This window comes from Saccoglossus kowalevskii, chromosome 16 (genome assembly GCF_978046115.1).
Source record: "Saccoglossus kowalevskii chromosome 16, keSacKowa6.1, whole genome shotgun sequence".
Taxonomy (NCBI): Eukaryota; Metazoa; Hemichordata; class Enteropneusta; family Harrimaniidae; genus Saccoglossus; species Saccoglossus kowalevskii.
The window spans coordinates 10,979,841-10,998,206 of NC_140656.1; the positions used below are offsets into that span (position 1 = coordinate 10,979,841).

At 36.8% G+C, this 18,366-nt stretch overlaps 1 protein-coding gene across 2 annotated transcripts in view; it reads left to right on the plus strand.

The window, feature by feature from the left end:
* The window catches only part of LOC100372322 (oxysterol-binding protein 2-like), a 93,193-nt gene extending 83,975 nt beyond the window's left edge, over positions 1-9,218 (plus strand). For both annotated transcript variants that reach the window (XM_085491024.1, XM_085491026.1), the window contains exons 10-13: positions 209-304; positions 3,632-3,813; positions 4,116-4,315; positions 4,595-9,218. In XM_085491024.1, coding sequence (XP_085347150.1) covers positions 209-304; positions 3,632-3,813; positions 4,116-4,315; positions 4,595-4,743 — 627 coding nt within the window. In that variant the 3' untranslated portion in view covers positions 4,744-9,218. The remainder of the gene's footprint in view (positions 1-208; positions 305-3,631; positions 3,814-4,115; positions 4,316-4,594) is intronic.
* The last annotated feature ends 9,148 nt before the right edge of the window (positions 9,219-18,366 follow it).

An 18,366-nucleotide genomic window follows, 5' to 3' on the forward strand; every position in this document is an offset into this window, starting at 1 on the left:
TTTTCTTTGTCATTTGCATAAATTGTTCTCTACTGACAATAAAGCAGTCAACAGTCCTCGTATATCAGTTGATGCAGAAATTAGTCGTCAAATGTGGTACTACATAGAAGGGAACCCTGATGTGTATTCTCACCACATATGCTTATTAAGATCTACATGTGGCTTAATCACGAGTAATACACTAATGTTTGTATTTTCCATTTTGCAGTCTGGAGACATGGATATATTCAATCATAAAACGAAAGACAATTGTCACCTGAAATACGCTGCTTATAGTTATTTCTCGAGGGATATACCGAGAAAGGTGAGAAAAACTTTTACTCAACATGTGTAGCATGGAAATTAAAATACATAAACATTGAAAAGTGTTTTAATATTAATATTAAAACAGGGTTCTCCCCAGCAGACAGAGAGTGCTGGACGGTATGAATATTCATGAGCTCATTAATATGCATGAACTCATTAGTATTCAAAATGGCCGCAGGGAATGAGTATTTCTTTCAACAGGAGTCAAAACACTAATGAGAACACAGGTCATATGTAATGATATTTATTATACAATATGGAAGATTACAACACAACACAGGATAAATAATACACAAACAAATCATCTTTGAAAACATGATGCATAACAAATTGAAGGCACAAAATAATTACTACAGTTACAATATGAAATATGTTTTTAAATTAATGTGGTTTTATGAAGTCAGCCAAAATAAAATAATGCTTCACAAAACTTATTTTCTGTATTTTTGTTTTGAGAAAAATCAATAGCTACTGGAAATTTAATGTTTGTATTTTTTGTTTTTAAAAAAATGCTGTAGCCAAACGAAAATATTAAAGTGTGAAAATATTTTGTTATAAAGGCGGTCAAATTGGTTTGTTAAAATCTACACGCTTACTTCAACGATATGCGTCTATTTTTCATCTCTGCCCATCTCTTCACGGCACTTGAGTAGTTGTATGTGTCCACAGATGGACCGTCAACAGCAATTCTAATTAAACTGTCAAGACTGTCTTGACCCAGGCGATTTCGTGGAATTGTTTTTACCAATTTTAATTGAGAAAAAGTTCTCTCGGAGTCGGCGGTATGGCATGGCAGAACGCGGTATATCTTGGCAAGTTGGACGATCTTCGGAAATCCGAATTGCAGCGACGATGTAGTACATAGGACATCGACGACGGCGCCAGGTGTCAGATCTGGTTGGTGTAAAATGGTGTCTTTTAAATAATTTTTGAAGTTGCCCCATTCATTCACGGCGTCTGCTGTAATGTCAGGCTGCTCCTCGCGTTGGAGAAAATGATGGGACAGTTCTCTCACATCGGCGTTGCCATACGTAGTAGAGCTATCTCGGCGTAAACTATCGGGCTTGAATATACTAAAATGTCCGAGGATACCGCTATCTTTGTCTGGGAATCGTTGTTCGATGTTTGTAATCAATGTATCAATGTACTTCCCGCGGACGCTGTTCTTGAAAAAAATTGCATCATCGGCACGTGTTTTCACTGTGATATCAGATTGTTGCAATTTGTTGATCAAGTCGGGTAACTGTTGTAGGTTTTCGCCGTCGTTGTGCTTCATGTCGGTTATTGTAGTAATGGTAGAACGGACCAATGGTTTCATACTACTATATTCAAACTCGCTGGCTTGAAATGCCTTAGAAAGCCTGCTCACGTGTGGCAAGAGGTCGCACATTAGCAACATTGTAGCAATGAAGCGCCAGGACGACATAAGATTTTGGAGTCCAACTGCTTTTGCATCACTGCGTTCCTCTCCCTCACAGTCGAGACTCATCAGCACGGAAGCAAAAATATTCTTCAATCTGGTTACTGACAGATCGACACTGAGCCAGCGTGTAGATGATGGTTGAAGTAGTTTTAGTTCTTGTTCTCGTAGCGTTGTCTGGATAGCACTGAGCCCCGCTGAACGAACAGCACTGTTGTCAAAATAGTCATATAATTGACGTAGAATCGACACGAATTTCTTTACATACGGTACTGCATTTGCGGCCTGTGATGATGCTAGTTGCAATCGGTGCGCACAACAGTGAATTCCGATTGCAGTAGTAGCTATTTCCTGCAATCGTTTTACAACACCAGATCGCTTGCCGGTCATAACAGCGGCGCCGTCTGTTCCCACGCCAACCAATTTTTCGTAATCGAGTTCATTTTCCCGGAAATACGTTGTCACATGCCTGGTGATGTTTTCTGCGTTTAGTGTTACAGTATGAATGTCGTCAGCGTCTGGTTTCAGTGGCTCGACCATCTTCAAAAATTTTACACGTAAATGTCCAGTTGAGTCCAAGTACCTACAGTTTAATGTTAATTGTTCGCCGACACTCACATCGGTGGTCTCGTCCAGCATAATTGAATAAAACTCTGACTGCTTCAACTCGTTGATTGTTTTGTCTTCTAGCACTGATGATAAAATAATTATCATTTCGTGCATGGATCTCTCGCTGCAATATGTGACACTCTTACTGACGTGTAAATCTGCTTTCACTGACATTCCAAGTTGAGATAATAAATTCAACACTGGTTCAAAGTTTGTTGTATACGGTATACGACGCTTGGCGAGGAAATACATAACTTTAAACGCAGAGGTGATGGCATCTTTTTTCACTTCGGGTTGAATAACTTCGCCGATGTTTTGGCTGGTAGCGGAAGTCATCTCACGTTTCACGGCGTCTCGATGGGCTGATGTCTGCTCGTGGTCTTTTATGCTACTCAGACGAATTCGTTTACATGCGTTTACATTCGTTTACGTGACGTCGGGCCTCCACTCAGACCGGGCAACTTCAATGGGTTACCGCCGTGCTAAGTATGGTTTCACACTTACGAGTGTTGATTGCCATTGGGCCTCTTACGTCGCCAACTCGTTGAGTTGAGTTTCACGCCTATTGTTTTTTTTAATGAGTGACATAACCCAAGCTTTGATTATCCGCCCCTCTCAAACATTCTTTTGTCTTCCAGCGCTCTCGTTGCGTCATGAACAAAAACAATAGTGCCGGACGGCAGCCATGTGTGCCGGTCGCTAATTCTGAGTTAAGCCAGGTAATAGGATGGTCAGCAATACACAAGGTCTCAAGGAAACTGATACACTTCTTATGTTTCCACCTCTGATACTTGTTTCTTTCCTCTCAACAGCTGTAGCTTTGTCAATCAGTAAGCAATAGAGAGCGCTGTTATAATGATTCATGTCAGAGCTACAAATCGGGGTCATGAGTTACCCTTGTTGCACTGATAATAGACAAATAAACATTTTTCACTGTAGATTTATATTTTGTGGCCAACGTGGTGAGATTAGTATATTCATCATTGACACAAATTAATGGGGGAGTCACAGTAATTTACAAGATATTTTTTTTTTAATGCATGGAACTTTGAACCACAATTCATGAACAATATCCTTGAGTCTTGATAATCGTATATTGCAAGTACTCTAACTTGAAACTAAATTGGTTCAATGTGGCAACTTTCAAATATCGGGAAAACCAGCGAAATTTGAACATGAACAGATGGATATTGCATTTATTCACACAGGTGTTTCTCATTACAAATACAATAAACAGATCACGATCACGGCAGAGTGCAAGTTTCAAATCCGTTATTGGTGAATTTGATATTATAGGTAACTGGTATTGTGACAGATGCTGCTGGTACAGCAAAGTATGTCATATCTGGTACTTGGGATAAGAAGATGGAAGCTGCTAAGATACTACACGGTGGTGAAAGACCCAGCTCAGGTAGTAAAGAGAAACAAGTATACCAGACTGGACCCCCTAGACTACTCTGGCATCGCAATTACCCACCGTGAGTTATACCCTTTAGGATGATAGTAATGAATTTTCCTAGCCTATTTAGGAGGAGGGGATATGATAAATTGTTCAGCATTATGAGGTATATTTGATATAAACCTCATCTTTTACTGCACAAGGTTAAACAAAAACTTTATTATAACACACAGCACCAGATTTTGTGATGTGATTGGCGCGTTTACAGTCAACTGTTTTTAGCTGCTCAAAACTGTTTGAGGATAGTTGGTTAACTGCTGTTAAGTTTTGGTTGCTATGTGGTGATCGGCACACTAATGCTAATTAATTATTAATTGATAGTCCTGGTACGGATCTTACATATGGTATGACTGAGATGGCATGCTCCTTGAATGAACCAGAAGAGGATGTGGCTCCTTCTGACTCTCGATTGAGACCTGACCAACGCCTCATGGAGGAAGGTTTGTGGAATGAAGCAAACCAGGTCAAGGTTCAACTGGAAGAGAAACAGAGAGCGCGTAGACGCAAGCGAGAATCAGAAGGTGAGGATATCACTGTAATTCTCACTCATGTTTTGTTGTCATGGGAATATCACCGGCCAATTTATTATCAGTCAGCACAGGAAATCAGTCATGCAGCATGTTTATTGTTGACAAGGCAAATTAATCGGCTATCACAGCAGAATAACACAAAGATATACAAAAAAACAATAAATTCAAAAATCTTTAAGTATTTCAGTAACAGAAAATGCTGGATATGAAGTAGAAATACCATATGAATGTGTTGAGTCGTTGCTGTATTATGTGTGTTCAATCTTACAGGTAAACCAGTGGAAACTCACAAGGCTGTCTGGTTTGAAAAGAAACAAGACCCCTTGACCAAATCACTCATACATGTATTCAATGGACAGTACTTTGAAGCTAAAAAGACACAAGATTGGGGAAAATGCCCCGACATTTTTACTATATAAAGGATTGCCAGGTCGCAGTCTCCATGTTTACAAGTGTACATTTCTTCATGGACTTGGTGCTGGAGTTTTCATTTGGAGTCGGCATGTAGTTGTCACAGGCTCTGACAGATTTTTTTTAAAGACTATTTCAAAACTTAAAAACATTTGAATATCAATGATTAAGCCCAATTGTTGGGTTCTGAAGTCGTTAATTAGCCTTTTGGGGAGTTAATTTTTGAACTGTGGGAATGAGAAGCTTCCTTGTGGATGGCTCACTATGGACTATTTCACACTGTTGATTGGAAGGGATGTGACAACAGTTTTAAAACAATGTTAAAAACCATGCAGTAGATGGTATGAGGAAATGACATTCCTTCAACTGTACATTTATTATTTCTCTCTACAACTTGCATTGATAATCCTCCTGAAAGTGCTAAAGTGTTGAGCTCTTTCCATGTTCTGCTGCTGCAGTGCTTCCAGTCACTGTGCATGTTTCATGTATGAAACTACCCTTATATTCTGTGGATAGAGGGCAGTATGTAGAACTGCCTTTATATTTTGAGGATAGAGGGCGGTATGTAGAACTGCCATTGTATTCCGTGGATAGAGGGTGGTATGTAGAACTACCCTTATATTCTGTGGATAGAAGGTAGTATGTAGAACTACCCATATATTCTGAGGATAGGTGGTATGTAGAACTACCATTATATTCTGAGGATAGAGGGGGGTATGTAAAACTACCCTTGTATTCTGAGGATAGTGGTATGTAGAACTACCCTTGTATTCTGAGGATAGAGGGTGGTATGTAGAACTGCCTTTATATTCTGTGAATAGAGGGCGGTATGTAGAACTACCCTTGTATTCTGTGGATAGAGGGCGACATGTCGAACTACCCTTATATTTTTAGGATAGAGGGCGGTATGTAGAACTGCCATAGTATTCTATGGATAGAAGGTGGTATGTAGAACTGCCTTTATATTCTGTGGATAGAGGGCGGTATGTAGAACTACCCTTGTATTCTGTGGATAGAGGGCGGTATGTAGAACTGCCTTTATATTCTGTGGATAGAGGGCGGTATGTATAACTACCCTTGTATTCCGTGGATAGAAGGTGGTATGTAGAACTGCCTTTATATTCTGTGGATAGAGGGCGGTAAGTAGAACTACCCTTGTGTTCTGTGGATAGAGGGCGACATGTCGAACTACCCTTATATTTTAAGGATAGAGGGTGGTATGTAGAATTGCCATAGTATTCTAAGGTGGTATGTAGAACTACCCTTGTATTCTGAGGATAGAGGGTGGTATGTAGAACTACCCATATATTCTGATAGAGGGCGGTATGTAGAACTACCCATATATTCTGTGGATAGAGGGCAGTATTATAAAACTACCCGTATACTGTAAAACAATTTATTTTCACTTGTGTTTAATTTCACTATTTTGATGTTTTGAGCAATTTTACTGGGTTTTAAGTTCACAAACTTGGCAGAAAAACAATAACTATTATTTTACATGTTCATGTTCATTTAATTTAGCGGGTTTTACTTATCGATGAAAATAGCAGTTAAAAACCAGTGAATAATTAATGCACTTACAGTATTCGGTGGATAGAGGGCGGTATGTAAAACTACCCTTATATTCTGTGGATAGAGGGCGGTATGTAAAACTACCCTTATATTCTGTGGATAGAGGGCGGTATGTAAAACTACCCTTATATTCTGTGGATAGAGGGCGGTATGTAGAACTATCCTGTGAATAAAATTGGGCAGTATGTAAAACTACATTTTATTCTGTGGGTGAAAGGTCAGTATGTAAACTATCCTTAAATTCTGAGGACAGAAAGTGGCAGGGTTCCTACATTTTATTTTTACATATTTAAGTCTTTGAAAAAATGATATAAAAAAAATTTCAGAGGTCTTGAAATGTTTTAAAAATGAAAGGAATTTCAAAATTATGCAATATTGACACGCTGTATGCCACAGTCCTGAATTTCCAAAAATATGGTTGTGAAAAGTCTCAAATTTTCTATGCTAAAACCTGTGGGAACCATGTTGAGACTACCCCTTTAGTCTGTGAATAGAGGGTGGTAAATGTATGTTATTTTCAAATCAAATCAGTATTTGAAACAGAACTGAATAAATCAAGAGACTCTCTCATTGGTGTTGTGTTTTAAACTAATTAATTATGCAAGCTGCCATGGCTTTTCAATTTAAAAAAAAGGTATCTGTACATTAAAAACTTGAAAAATATATGGTGTTAATATTCTCATGATAATGTTAGTTTTTTTTTTTTAAATTTTAAATTTTTTGGGTATTGATTCTTTGTCTTTGGTCTAGGGTTATTAAGGTTCAAATGTATCAATGTTGTCATTTTCACTTTGAGGATGTGTACGGTAAGAGTGCATACAACAATTCTTTGTTGCTCTTCAAATCTGTTTTACACAGTGAACATTTTTTTCCTCTAACTGAACACACCCTTGCAGTGAGTTGGTGAACAACACAGCTTTATTCCTATTCCTATGTTTGACCCAATGACCACACTATAAGTTTGTAACAGTAAGTACAATCCGTTTTTTGTTTAATACCAATGTGTATTATCTCTTCCATGATAACTCTAGGCTTTTTCCGTTGGAATTGTCTTCAATCCACGAACCAGAACAAACTACATACACCTCCATATAATTCCGGTCTTCCCATTTTTTTGCATTTTATGTACATTTTTTGTAGAATATAACTGATGGCTGGCATAAATGGAGAGCAGTCTCCTCAAGACACAAGATCCTATATGATGATTGTTATTTTGTATTTACAATAAATTAGAATATAACTTGCTTCAAATTTACTTGCAGGTTTTCTGTGCTGTATACAATTACATGGTTTATAGAGGACATTTGATAATTTCATTGTGTTTATTAAAAATGAATTGCCATTTAATGAGTTGTTGTAGTATTGATTCAACATTTTTTAATTGTACTTGTAATTAAATATTTGGTGCAATACAGGCCGCTGTTAAGGCTGGCTATATTTTGAAGAAGGAATTTTGTAAAAAATAAGATAACTAGATATAGACTAGTGTGTTGAATTAGATTGAATTATTTTTCATCTTTAATAGTAGGAATACGTATCCCATCCATAGTTTTAGTATTGTTAAGAGAGAGATCACTTATGCAATCTTATCTTCATTTTAAGGTGAAAATGTATATATATCAGATTACTATTGAGATGGTATTTGCCTTTTCCAGTGATATTACCTAGACACATTTTGATGATTCAGTAGGATGGTTGGTAAAACACTGTCAAATATTGGGCTTACCATCATTGATTGTTGATATTTCATCGTCATAGTAATATTTGATAATTCTTTTTGTGAGAAGTAATGGAAATATGTCATGTCTGTATTTCCTTCCCCCACCAGTTGGTTTCACAAAGTAAAACCTTCCCATTTGCCAACTTGTTTTTTCATTGATATTAAATGAATAAATAGCAAAAATGTAAAAAACAAAAAGTCTTGACTCCGGCATATCTGAGACATTCAATAGAGTTGTTATAGTGTCATTTCCAAGGTCACAATCTCAAGTTTTGTACATTAGCAAGGAATCAGAATTCTGTAAATACACAAAGTGACTTTTTTCTTTGTTTTCAGTAATTGATCAACTATCAAGTTGATTATTGTTGATAAGGAAAATCTTATAATCTCTATCCATTGCTGAATCCTTGTAATTTTGTGGATGGGTTGTACTATTCACGGGTATAGGGTGTGACAGGTGGTTGTATAATAAATTAAGTAATGCATAAATAAAATACAGGGATTGTATTGGGAAACTGGGGGAATTTTACAGTTTAATGATGATACTGTTGAAATGGGAAAAACCAGACGTTCACAGCTTTAGATATTCCATTGTGTGTCTTATAAGCTCTATGTTCTGTGATCGCTCTGGTTTGTGCTTGTCAAACGTGTAACTGTAGGTTACTGCCCAACAAATTAATCTCTAGGAGTGTTTAGGGAAGTGCAGATTTGCATTGATACATGCTTTACTGTCTACGTACTGAACTAAAAATGCAGTTTTTTGAAGCCTTTGTGGGACAATTCAAGAAATGAACTGTTTCTTAGATAAGAGTGCCCTCTACAGTCGGCAGTTGCATTTTGTCAACGTTCACTTTTATGACAATGTCACCCCTGACTGTGGATGTGATTGGAAATAATGTTCCTTCTCTCAGGTCAGCAATTCTAAGTCTGTCAAAGTGAGTTTTCAATCTGCTTCCTTACAACAAACATACTGTCACCGCTAGCATTTGATTTATCGCTAGCATTTGATTTATCGCTAGCATTTGATTTATCGCTAGCATTTGATTTATCGCTAGCATTTGATTTATCGCTAGCATTTGATTTATCGCAAGCATTTGATTGGCCCACTGCCCCTAATGTCATTGTTTTTGTATGGTTGAACCTGTACCAGTATCTGTAAATGAAAGAATGAATAAATAATAGAAAAACTGACTGTTCTAGCATGTATTGCACTTAATCATGTATGCATTCAATAATGCGGGGCTGTACCCAGCCATGCTTTTTAAAAGAAAAATGTGGATACTACCGATAATGCCTGAGCGTAGTGATACGACTACTCTATGTAGTCACCAAGAATGGTTACAATGAGTGTATAGTAATAATATTGTGTTGGTTTCCTCGATAAGTAATGTGTGAAGATTACAATAGTAAAATCATCGGCAAGGCACGGGGCCGGGCATGTTTCGTCGAAGGTTTGATATACACTTAAGTTTAAGTTTGACATTCCCCTTAACTGGTCGTGCATTCTTGTACACTCTGGTTTCTACCTAGTCAATGGTCATGAAGTATATTTTCCTTAGAATGAATGCAATCCACACGTCATGGGGGAGAGTTTATTTTCAAGGAGTTTCTTGGTCGCCAAGTTTCTTGTTTACTGGTTTATATGTACCACTTTTGACGTAACAGTCCCAAATTTGTTGACATCGTATCTAGAAAATTTGAATTTATCAGCAGTGCGCTGTACCACTCGTTATATCTACTTGAGACCCATAAATTTTCAATAATGTTGTTCACTACATTAATAATTTTTTCATATACAACCAGAAGTAGTGTATTACGCAAAATCGCACAATGCTTGTAGGAAAACAATCATAATATTGTCACTTCACATGTGCTGTATATACCATTTCACTCTGCTCAGATGTTACTAGTAGTAAGAGTGTTTGTGATGACATTTTTATTTATTTTTCAAAATTAAACAAGCGAGATGAAAGGCTGCCTGTTTCACTTTCATATATGCAAGTTTGTTTGAAGTTGTGTGCATACAGCCACATTGTGCATTAATTTACCACAAACTGAACTTGCAAATTTAGTTATTGTTGCTCCAATAGAAAACCTGAGCTGAGCTTGAGAATACCCTGTGTATGCACAAAGATGAAAAACATTCACCTTGGAAACAAGAAATTTGCAGAGAGGTAAAAAAAAAGAAAAACTCATCTGAGAAGTTTGGAGAGTTGATTTAGAGAGCAAAGCATTTGCCTGAAACTTCACAAAAGAATTTTTTAAAATTTGAAAAAATCACTTTTAAAGGTGAAAGTTACCTTGAACTATGCAGATTATAATGCGTGTTACAAAACACAAATTCCTATGCTGTTTTTAGCTCAACTTGAGGTCCGCTGACCTATACAGATGGTATTTTGTATGGAGTCTGAATGTTGAGATGTGGGCGACTTTTTCTCAAAAACTGTTTTTGTTGTGTAGCTGCATTGTACATGGAAATTTGTTCATGAGAAAAATTTTGCAAATTAGCTACCAAAAACTATAAAAATGCTTAAATAACTTCTATGACACTATTTAGTCTATAGTGCTGATATTGATGGTGCACGTGCATTGGGTTAACCTTTACCAGCTATGTTAATTCACTGAAAAAATTCTTCAATTTCCAATTTTTGGCAGATATTCTGAAGCTAGTGCAGTAATTTGCATATGACAAAGTATGTATTTGATTGCTGTGTTCAAGGCACATTGGAACTTGTTGCAGTTTAGTTCATCTGTGCAGGTATCTGTATTCATGGATGTCTGTATATGTATGTTTGTTTCAACAATATCTTAAGAATCAATCGTTGGATTTCAATGATGCTTTGTGATAATGTGCAGACCTGATATGGTTTCACTGGAAATCTGTGCATGTTACTAATAAATACTAGTAATACCGGGAGTGTAATACACTACCCTACTCTCAAATAAAGTGCTATTCTTTTTTGGCAAAAACTGTTAAGGACAGGCCAATTGGCCTATTTTAACTGATTAAAGCCATCATTACTGACTACAAAAAAATATGTGCAAAGATGGGTTATCGCTGAATTGTTATATCTGTTTAATGCTTTTAAAAGATTCCTCTCAGTAAATAGCGCCCTCACTCAGCACTGATTAGAATGAGTGGTTGGTCAACAAATTTGATGAGTCAATCAGGTGCATCTATTGGTTAAGCTTGTTGTACAAGTATAGGAACCATTCGTGCTGTAGGGTGTATTGGGACGGGTGGTGGATTTCATGTTTGTAATGACTGGTTGTAATGTGTTATCTCGTTGTCTTCAAGATACAGCCTGATATTTGTTGCTTTCCTGGTTGTTCAATTAGGGCTTCAATTTTTGTAGTGGGTGGAAGATGTGTTTATTGTTTGTTGAGTCATTGTTTAGACACCCTGCAGCTTGAAATGGTATGGTCCAAATCAAAATTTGATATGGCGGTGTCTTCTACAAACATGGCATCAAAATGATTTCTGTTTATTTATTTACTGTTGTAGTTTCTGAGAACTAGCCACTGAATATGATGTCGGGAATAAATGGTATTCTGAAGAAGCTTTATTAATTATTGCTGGCATTATTCCAATATGAATTGGGAGCAAACTGTGACACCAAATCTAGTCGTTGTATTGTTATGCTTCTAAAATGAATTTTTCAAACGTCTTGAAACAGATTCAAATATAAGAATGTGGATTGTAAAATATTAAGATTAAATAGTGTCCAACAAATTAATTTGTAAATGGTAAATTTATTTTAAAGATTTCAGTGAAAATATTATAAAATAAAATAAATTAAATAACAATATTATGAGTATTTTTGTATGTGGAAACCTGGCTGGCACACTTAAAAATATAAAGATGTGAAGTCTGCAGTTCTTTGCTTTTTTAATTGTGAAAAAAATGGTATTTTAAAGACTGTAAGCAATACAACACTCACAGTGTAAAGCTAGTTCACCAACATGTCTATTCCCTTGCTTGAGTGTGAAAGTACATGGTTTAGTGACTAACTCTTCTTTTTTTTTTAAGTATTAAAATTTCTTTTTTGGGGGGAGGTTCTTCAATAAACATAGAACAGATATGTATCCATTATATTTTGTTCGAATATTTTGACAATTCTCAGACGTGTTATGTAATGTCTTAGTCCTGCAACAATACGGTAATGAAAATTGTTATGTTTCATGTGAATTTCTCGAACACTGTCAGTGTCGACCAGCTAGTAATTAATAAGTTTGGTACGATGTGTGATCAACTGTATTAAACCGTCAGTGATGGTTTACTACACCAACATTTATTTTCGGAATCGAAAAACAAGGCACGTGTTACTGAACACAACATTATTTAGTTTTCATAAATGTGGTGTGTTTTGACCGTGTGAATGCGTTTGATTAATAGCCGAATTCGATATTATAGATTAACAATAATTTTCCAATAACAGCGCCCCCACAGCCTAACTGCAAAGTATGTAAAATTTCATATTAAGGCAGGTGAAGAGCGTGAACCATTTCGTCAGCGAAAAATCCGTGAATGTAATTCTTGGTGAGTGTTGAGTTTATTGGTTGCTAAGTGCATTGATAATACCTCAAATTGCTGTTTGACGTTTGCCCCATTACAACCATGACTAGGAACTCCATCCCTCCCGCCCCTATCCACGCGACAGGAAACTATTCAAACTGCCAACTCACCGTTTGAAAGGAAAAAGTGCACAAATAATGCACGTTGGCGGCAAGGCATAGTTTTTGCCAGACATGACGCATTCGATCGATTTCACTCGCACTGGTTAATCGTTTGGATGAATTTATGCTTGTAAATAAATGTAATTCTAACTCCTTTTATCAAAACTTCCTGTATATAATCGCTGTTGAATGTACACGCACTCGCAAGGTATGAATTTAACTGTTTTCAATGGCCATTACTGATTTTTCAGCCAAATAAACAGTTCGAACGTTGCCTGTGGCGTATGCGCGCACACTGCGCATTAGACGCGCATGCCGATGAACGTGCGTCATGGCAACGAATGTCGCGTTTGTGTCGTCACTCATGTAAACACAGGGGTTCTATACGTTCGGAGCACCAGAAAGTGCAGTTGCGCTAAATATTTAGTGCCCGAAAACGACTGTTTACGTGCTCTCTACTTAGTATGGGGGCATGCCGATATCCAGTGTAGTTCAATAACAACTTGTTGCATCAAACATGCATGTCTGTAAGTATTTCCGTGTTCTGTATTTTCTGTACTTCAAACCCAAACGAACCGAAGTGTTGGGGAAATTCACGAGAAATTATTGTGGTGGTGCGATTTTGCAATGTGACTGTCGTACGTAATACAACAAGTCAATCGACTGACCTCTTGTTCTCTGGCTGCCATTGTTAAGTTTATATAGTGTCATGTTACGAATAATTTCAGTAATTGTCGACATTGTTGCAGTTATTATTTCAATGAAACTTATTTCAAGCCGTTTCATTACGATTATATTTGAATGCCAGACTTGAACAGTGTTATTTAACAAAATAAATGCCCTTCACGCGGCATGGTTATCGTAATCCATTTGCTTCCCATCACAGTGATATCTCGATCACTTCCAATGTATGTGTCATTTTACAGTACGACTATACAATCACGTAACATATTTCATTATCTCATCGAGTGTGAACGGACTTTAGCGATTGTGTTTCAATACTAACCCCGATACAAAGTAATGCCAATTTACATCTTACTACTGAACAGTCCAATAATAACATGACACTATATAAACTCATAGTTGCTGTCGACATAGGAAGTAAAGTAAGCAAATAACACCGAATAAACGGCAAGGTAAAGACTATGTCTAATTATAGTAAATACGTACTGCGTGCGTGACTCGAACCGGCGCTCGCGTACGGCACCTAATCGCCTAGCTTCACGCCACTACACGTCTTCCCCTCGGCCACCTTTGCCGCATTCTGGCCATGCTGTGTGGCGCGTATCGCGTGGACGGGTTTCACGTTCTCTGCACGTAATAAGCTCGGTTATTAAGCATCCTTTTTTGGGGATGCCCGGTGGCCGAGGGGAAGACGTGTAGTGGCGTGAAGCTAGGCGATTAGGTGCCGTACGCGAGCGCCGGTTCGAGTCACGCACGCAGTACGTATTTACTATAATTAGACATAGTCTTTACCTTGCCGTTTATTCGGTGTTATTTGCTTACTATGACACTATATAGAACGGCAAACTCTACAACAACACATGTAACAGTAATCATGTACTTTGTTATAGGCATGTTGTACACACGATGTTTCAATATCGGAGATTACACTCACGTAACGCATGTTACTCAAACAAATCGTCAATATTATTCAAACCGCTATTCATCAGTAATGTCATAATTTTATCTTTAAAATATTTAAGTATCACCATGTTAATATATAGACAAGATGGGTTATCGCTGAATTGTATATCTGTTTAATTCTTTTAAAAGATTCCTCTCATTAGTTAATAGCGCCCTCATTCAACACTAATTAGAATCAGTGGTTGGTCAAAAAATTTGACGAGTCAATCAGGTGCATCTATTGGCTAAGCTTGTTGTACATAGATGCAAATTAGTATAGGAACCATTCGTGCTGTAGGGTGTATTGGGACGGGTGGTGGATTTCATGTTTGTAATGACTGGTTGTAATGTGTTATCTCGTTGTTTTCAACTTGAAGATGTAGCCTGATATTTGTTGCCTTCTTGGTTGTTCAATTAGGGCTACAATTTTTGTGGTGGGTGGAAGATGTGTTTATTGTTTGTTGAGTAATTGTTTAGACACCCTGCAGCTTGAAATGGTATGGTCCAAATCAAAATTTGATATGGCGGTGTCTTCTAAAAACATGGCATCAAAATGATTTCTGTTTATTTATTTACTGTTGTAGTTCCTGAGAACTAGCCACTGAATATGATGTCGGGAATAAATGGTATTCTGAAGAAGCTTTATTAATTATTGCTGGCAATATTCCAATATGAATTGGGAGCAAACTGTGACACCAAATCTAGTCGTTGTATTGTTATGCTTCTAAAATGAATTTTTCAAACGTCTTGAAACAGATTCAAATATAAGAATGTGGATTGTAAAATATTAAGATTAAATAGTGTCCAACAAATTAATTTGTAAATGGTAAATTTATTTTAAAGATTTCAGTGAAAATATTATAAAATAAAATAAATTAAATAACAATATTATGAGTATTTTTGTATGTGGAAACCTGGCTGGCACACTTAAAAATATAAAGATGTGAAGTCTGCAGTTCTTTGTTTTTTTAATTGTGAAAAAACTGGTATTTTAAAGACTGTAAGCAATACAACACTCACAGTGTAAAGCTAGTTCACCAACATGTCTATTCCCTTGCTTGAGTGTGAACGTACATGGTTTAGTGACTAACTCTTCTTTTTTTTTTTAAGTATTAAAATTTCTTTTTTGGGGGGAGGTTCTTCAATAAACATAGAACAGATATGTATCCATTATATTTTGTTCGAATATTTTGACAATTCTCAGACGTGTTATGTAATGTCTTAGTCCTGCAACAATACGGTAATGAAAATTGTTATGTTTCATGTGAATTTCTCGAACACTGTCAGTGTCGACCAGCTAGTAATTAATAAGTTTGGTACGATGTGTGATCAACTGTATTAAACCGTCAGTGATGGTTTACTACACCAACATTTATTTTCGGAATCGAAAAACAAGGCACGTGTTACTGAACACAACATTATTTAGTTTTCATAAATGTGGTGTGTTTTGACCGTATGAATGCGTTCGATTAATAGCCGAATTCGATATTATAGATTAACAATAATTTTCCAATAACAGCGCCCCCACAGCCTAAGTGCAAAGTATGTAAAATTTCATATTAAGGCAGGTGAAGAGCGTGAACCATTTCGTAAGCGAAAAATCCGTGAATGTAATTCTTGGTGAGTGTTGAGTTTATTGGTTGCTAAGTGCATTGATAATACCTCAAATTGCTGTTTGACGTTTGCCCCATTACAACCATGACTAGGAACTACATCCCTCCCGCCCCTATCCACGCGACAGGAAACTATTCAAACTGCCAACTCACCGTTTGAAAGGAAAAAGTGCACAAATAATGCACGTTGGCGGCAAGGCATAGTTTTTGCCAGACATGACGCATTCGATCGTTTTCACTCGCACTGGTTAATCGTTTGGATGAATTTATGCTTGTAAATAAATGTAATTCTAACTCCTTTTATCAAAACTTCCTGTACATAATCGCTGTTGAATGTACACGCACTCGCAAGGTTTGAATTTAACTGTTTTCAATGGCCATTACTGATGTTGTCAGCCAAATAAACAGTTCGAACGTTGCCTGTGGCGTATGCGCGCACACTGCGCATTAGACGCGCATGCCGATGAACGTGCGTCATGGCAACGAATGTCGCGTTTGTGTCGTCACTCATGTAAACACAAGGGTTCTATACGTTCGGAGCACCAGACAGTGCAGATGCGCTAAATATTTAGTGCCCGAAAACGACTGTTTACGCGCTCTCTACTTAGTATGGGGGCATGCCGATAGCCAGTGTATTTTAATAACAACTTGTTGCATCAAACATGCATGTCTGTAAGTATATCCGTGTTCTGTATTTTCTGTACTTCAAACCCAAACGAACCGAAGTGTTGGGGAAATTCACGAGAAATTATTGTGGTGGTGCGATTTTGCAATGTGACTGTCGTACGTAATACAACAAGTCAATCGACTGACCTCTTGTTCTCTGGCTGCCATTGTTAAGTTTATATAGTGTCAAGTTACGAATAATTTCAGTAATTGTCGACATTGTTGCAGTTATTATTTCAATGAAACTTATTTCAAGCCGTTTCATTACGATTATATTTGAATGCCAGACTTGAACAGTGTTATTTAACAAAATAAATGCCCTTCACGCGGCATGGTTATCGTAATCCATTTGCTTCCCATCACAGTGATATCTCGATCACTTCCAATGTATGTGTCATTTTACAGTACGACTATACAATCACGTAACATATGTTATTATCTCATCGAGTGTGAACGGACTTTAGCGATTGTGTTTCAATACTAACCCCGATACAAAGTAATGCCAATTTACACCTTACTACTGAACAGTCCAATAATAACATGACACTATATAGAACGGCAAACTCTACAACAACACATGTAACAGTAATCATGTACTTTGTTATAGACATGTTGTACACACGATGTTTCAATATCGGAGATTACACTCACGTAACGCATGTTACTCAAACAAATCGTCAATATTATTCGAACTACTATTCATCAGAAATGTTATAATTTTGTCTTTAAAAAAGTGTAGTAATACCATGTTAATATATAGACTAGGTGGGTTATCGCTGAATTGTTATATCTGTTTAATTCTTTTAAAAGATTCCTCTCATTAGTTAATAGCGCCCTCATTCAACACTAATTAGAATCAGTGGTTGGTCAAAAAATTTGACGAGTCAATCAGGTGCATCTATTGGCTAAGCTTGTTGTACATAGATGCAAATTAGTATAGGAACCATTCGTGCTGTAGGGTGTATTGGGACGGGTGGTGGATTTCATGTTTGTAATGACTGGTTGTAATGTGTTATCTCGTTGTTTTCAACTTGAAGATGTAGCCTGATATTTGTTGCCTTCTTGGTTGTTCAATTAGGGCTACAATTTTTGTGGTGGGTGGAAGATGTGTTTATTGTTTGTTGAGTAATTGTTTAGACACCCTGCAGCTTGAAATGGTATGGTCCAAATCAAAATTTGATATGGCGGTGTCTTCTAAAAACATGGCATCAAAATGATTTCTGTTTATTTATTTACTGTTGTAGTTCCTGAGAACTAGCCACTGAATATGATGTCGGGAATAAATGGTATTCTGAAGAAGCTTTATTAATTATTGCTGGCAATATTCCAATATGAATTGGGAGCAAACTGTGACACCAAATCTAGTCGTTGTATTGTTATGCTTCTAAAATGAATTTTTCAAACGTCTTGAAACAGATTCAAATATAAGAATGTGGATTGTAAAATATTAAGATTAAATAGTGTCCAACAAATTAATTTGTAAATGGTAAATTTATTTTAAAGATTTCAGTGAAAATATTATAAAATAAAATAAATTAAATAACAATATTATGAGTATTTTTGTATGTGGAAACCTGGCTGGCACACTTAAAAATATAAAGATGTGAAGTCTGCAGTTCTTTGTTTTTTTAATTGTGAAAAAACTGGTATTTTAAAGACTGTAAGCAATACAACACTCACAGTGTAAAGCTAGTTCACCAACATGTCTATTCCCTTGCTTGAGTGTGAAAGTACATGGTTTAGTGACTAACTCTTCT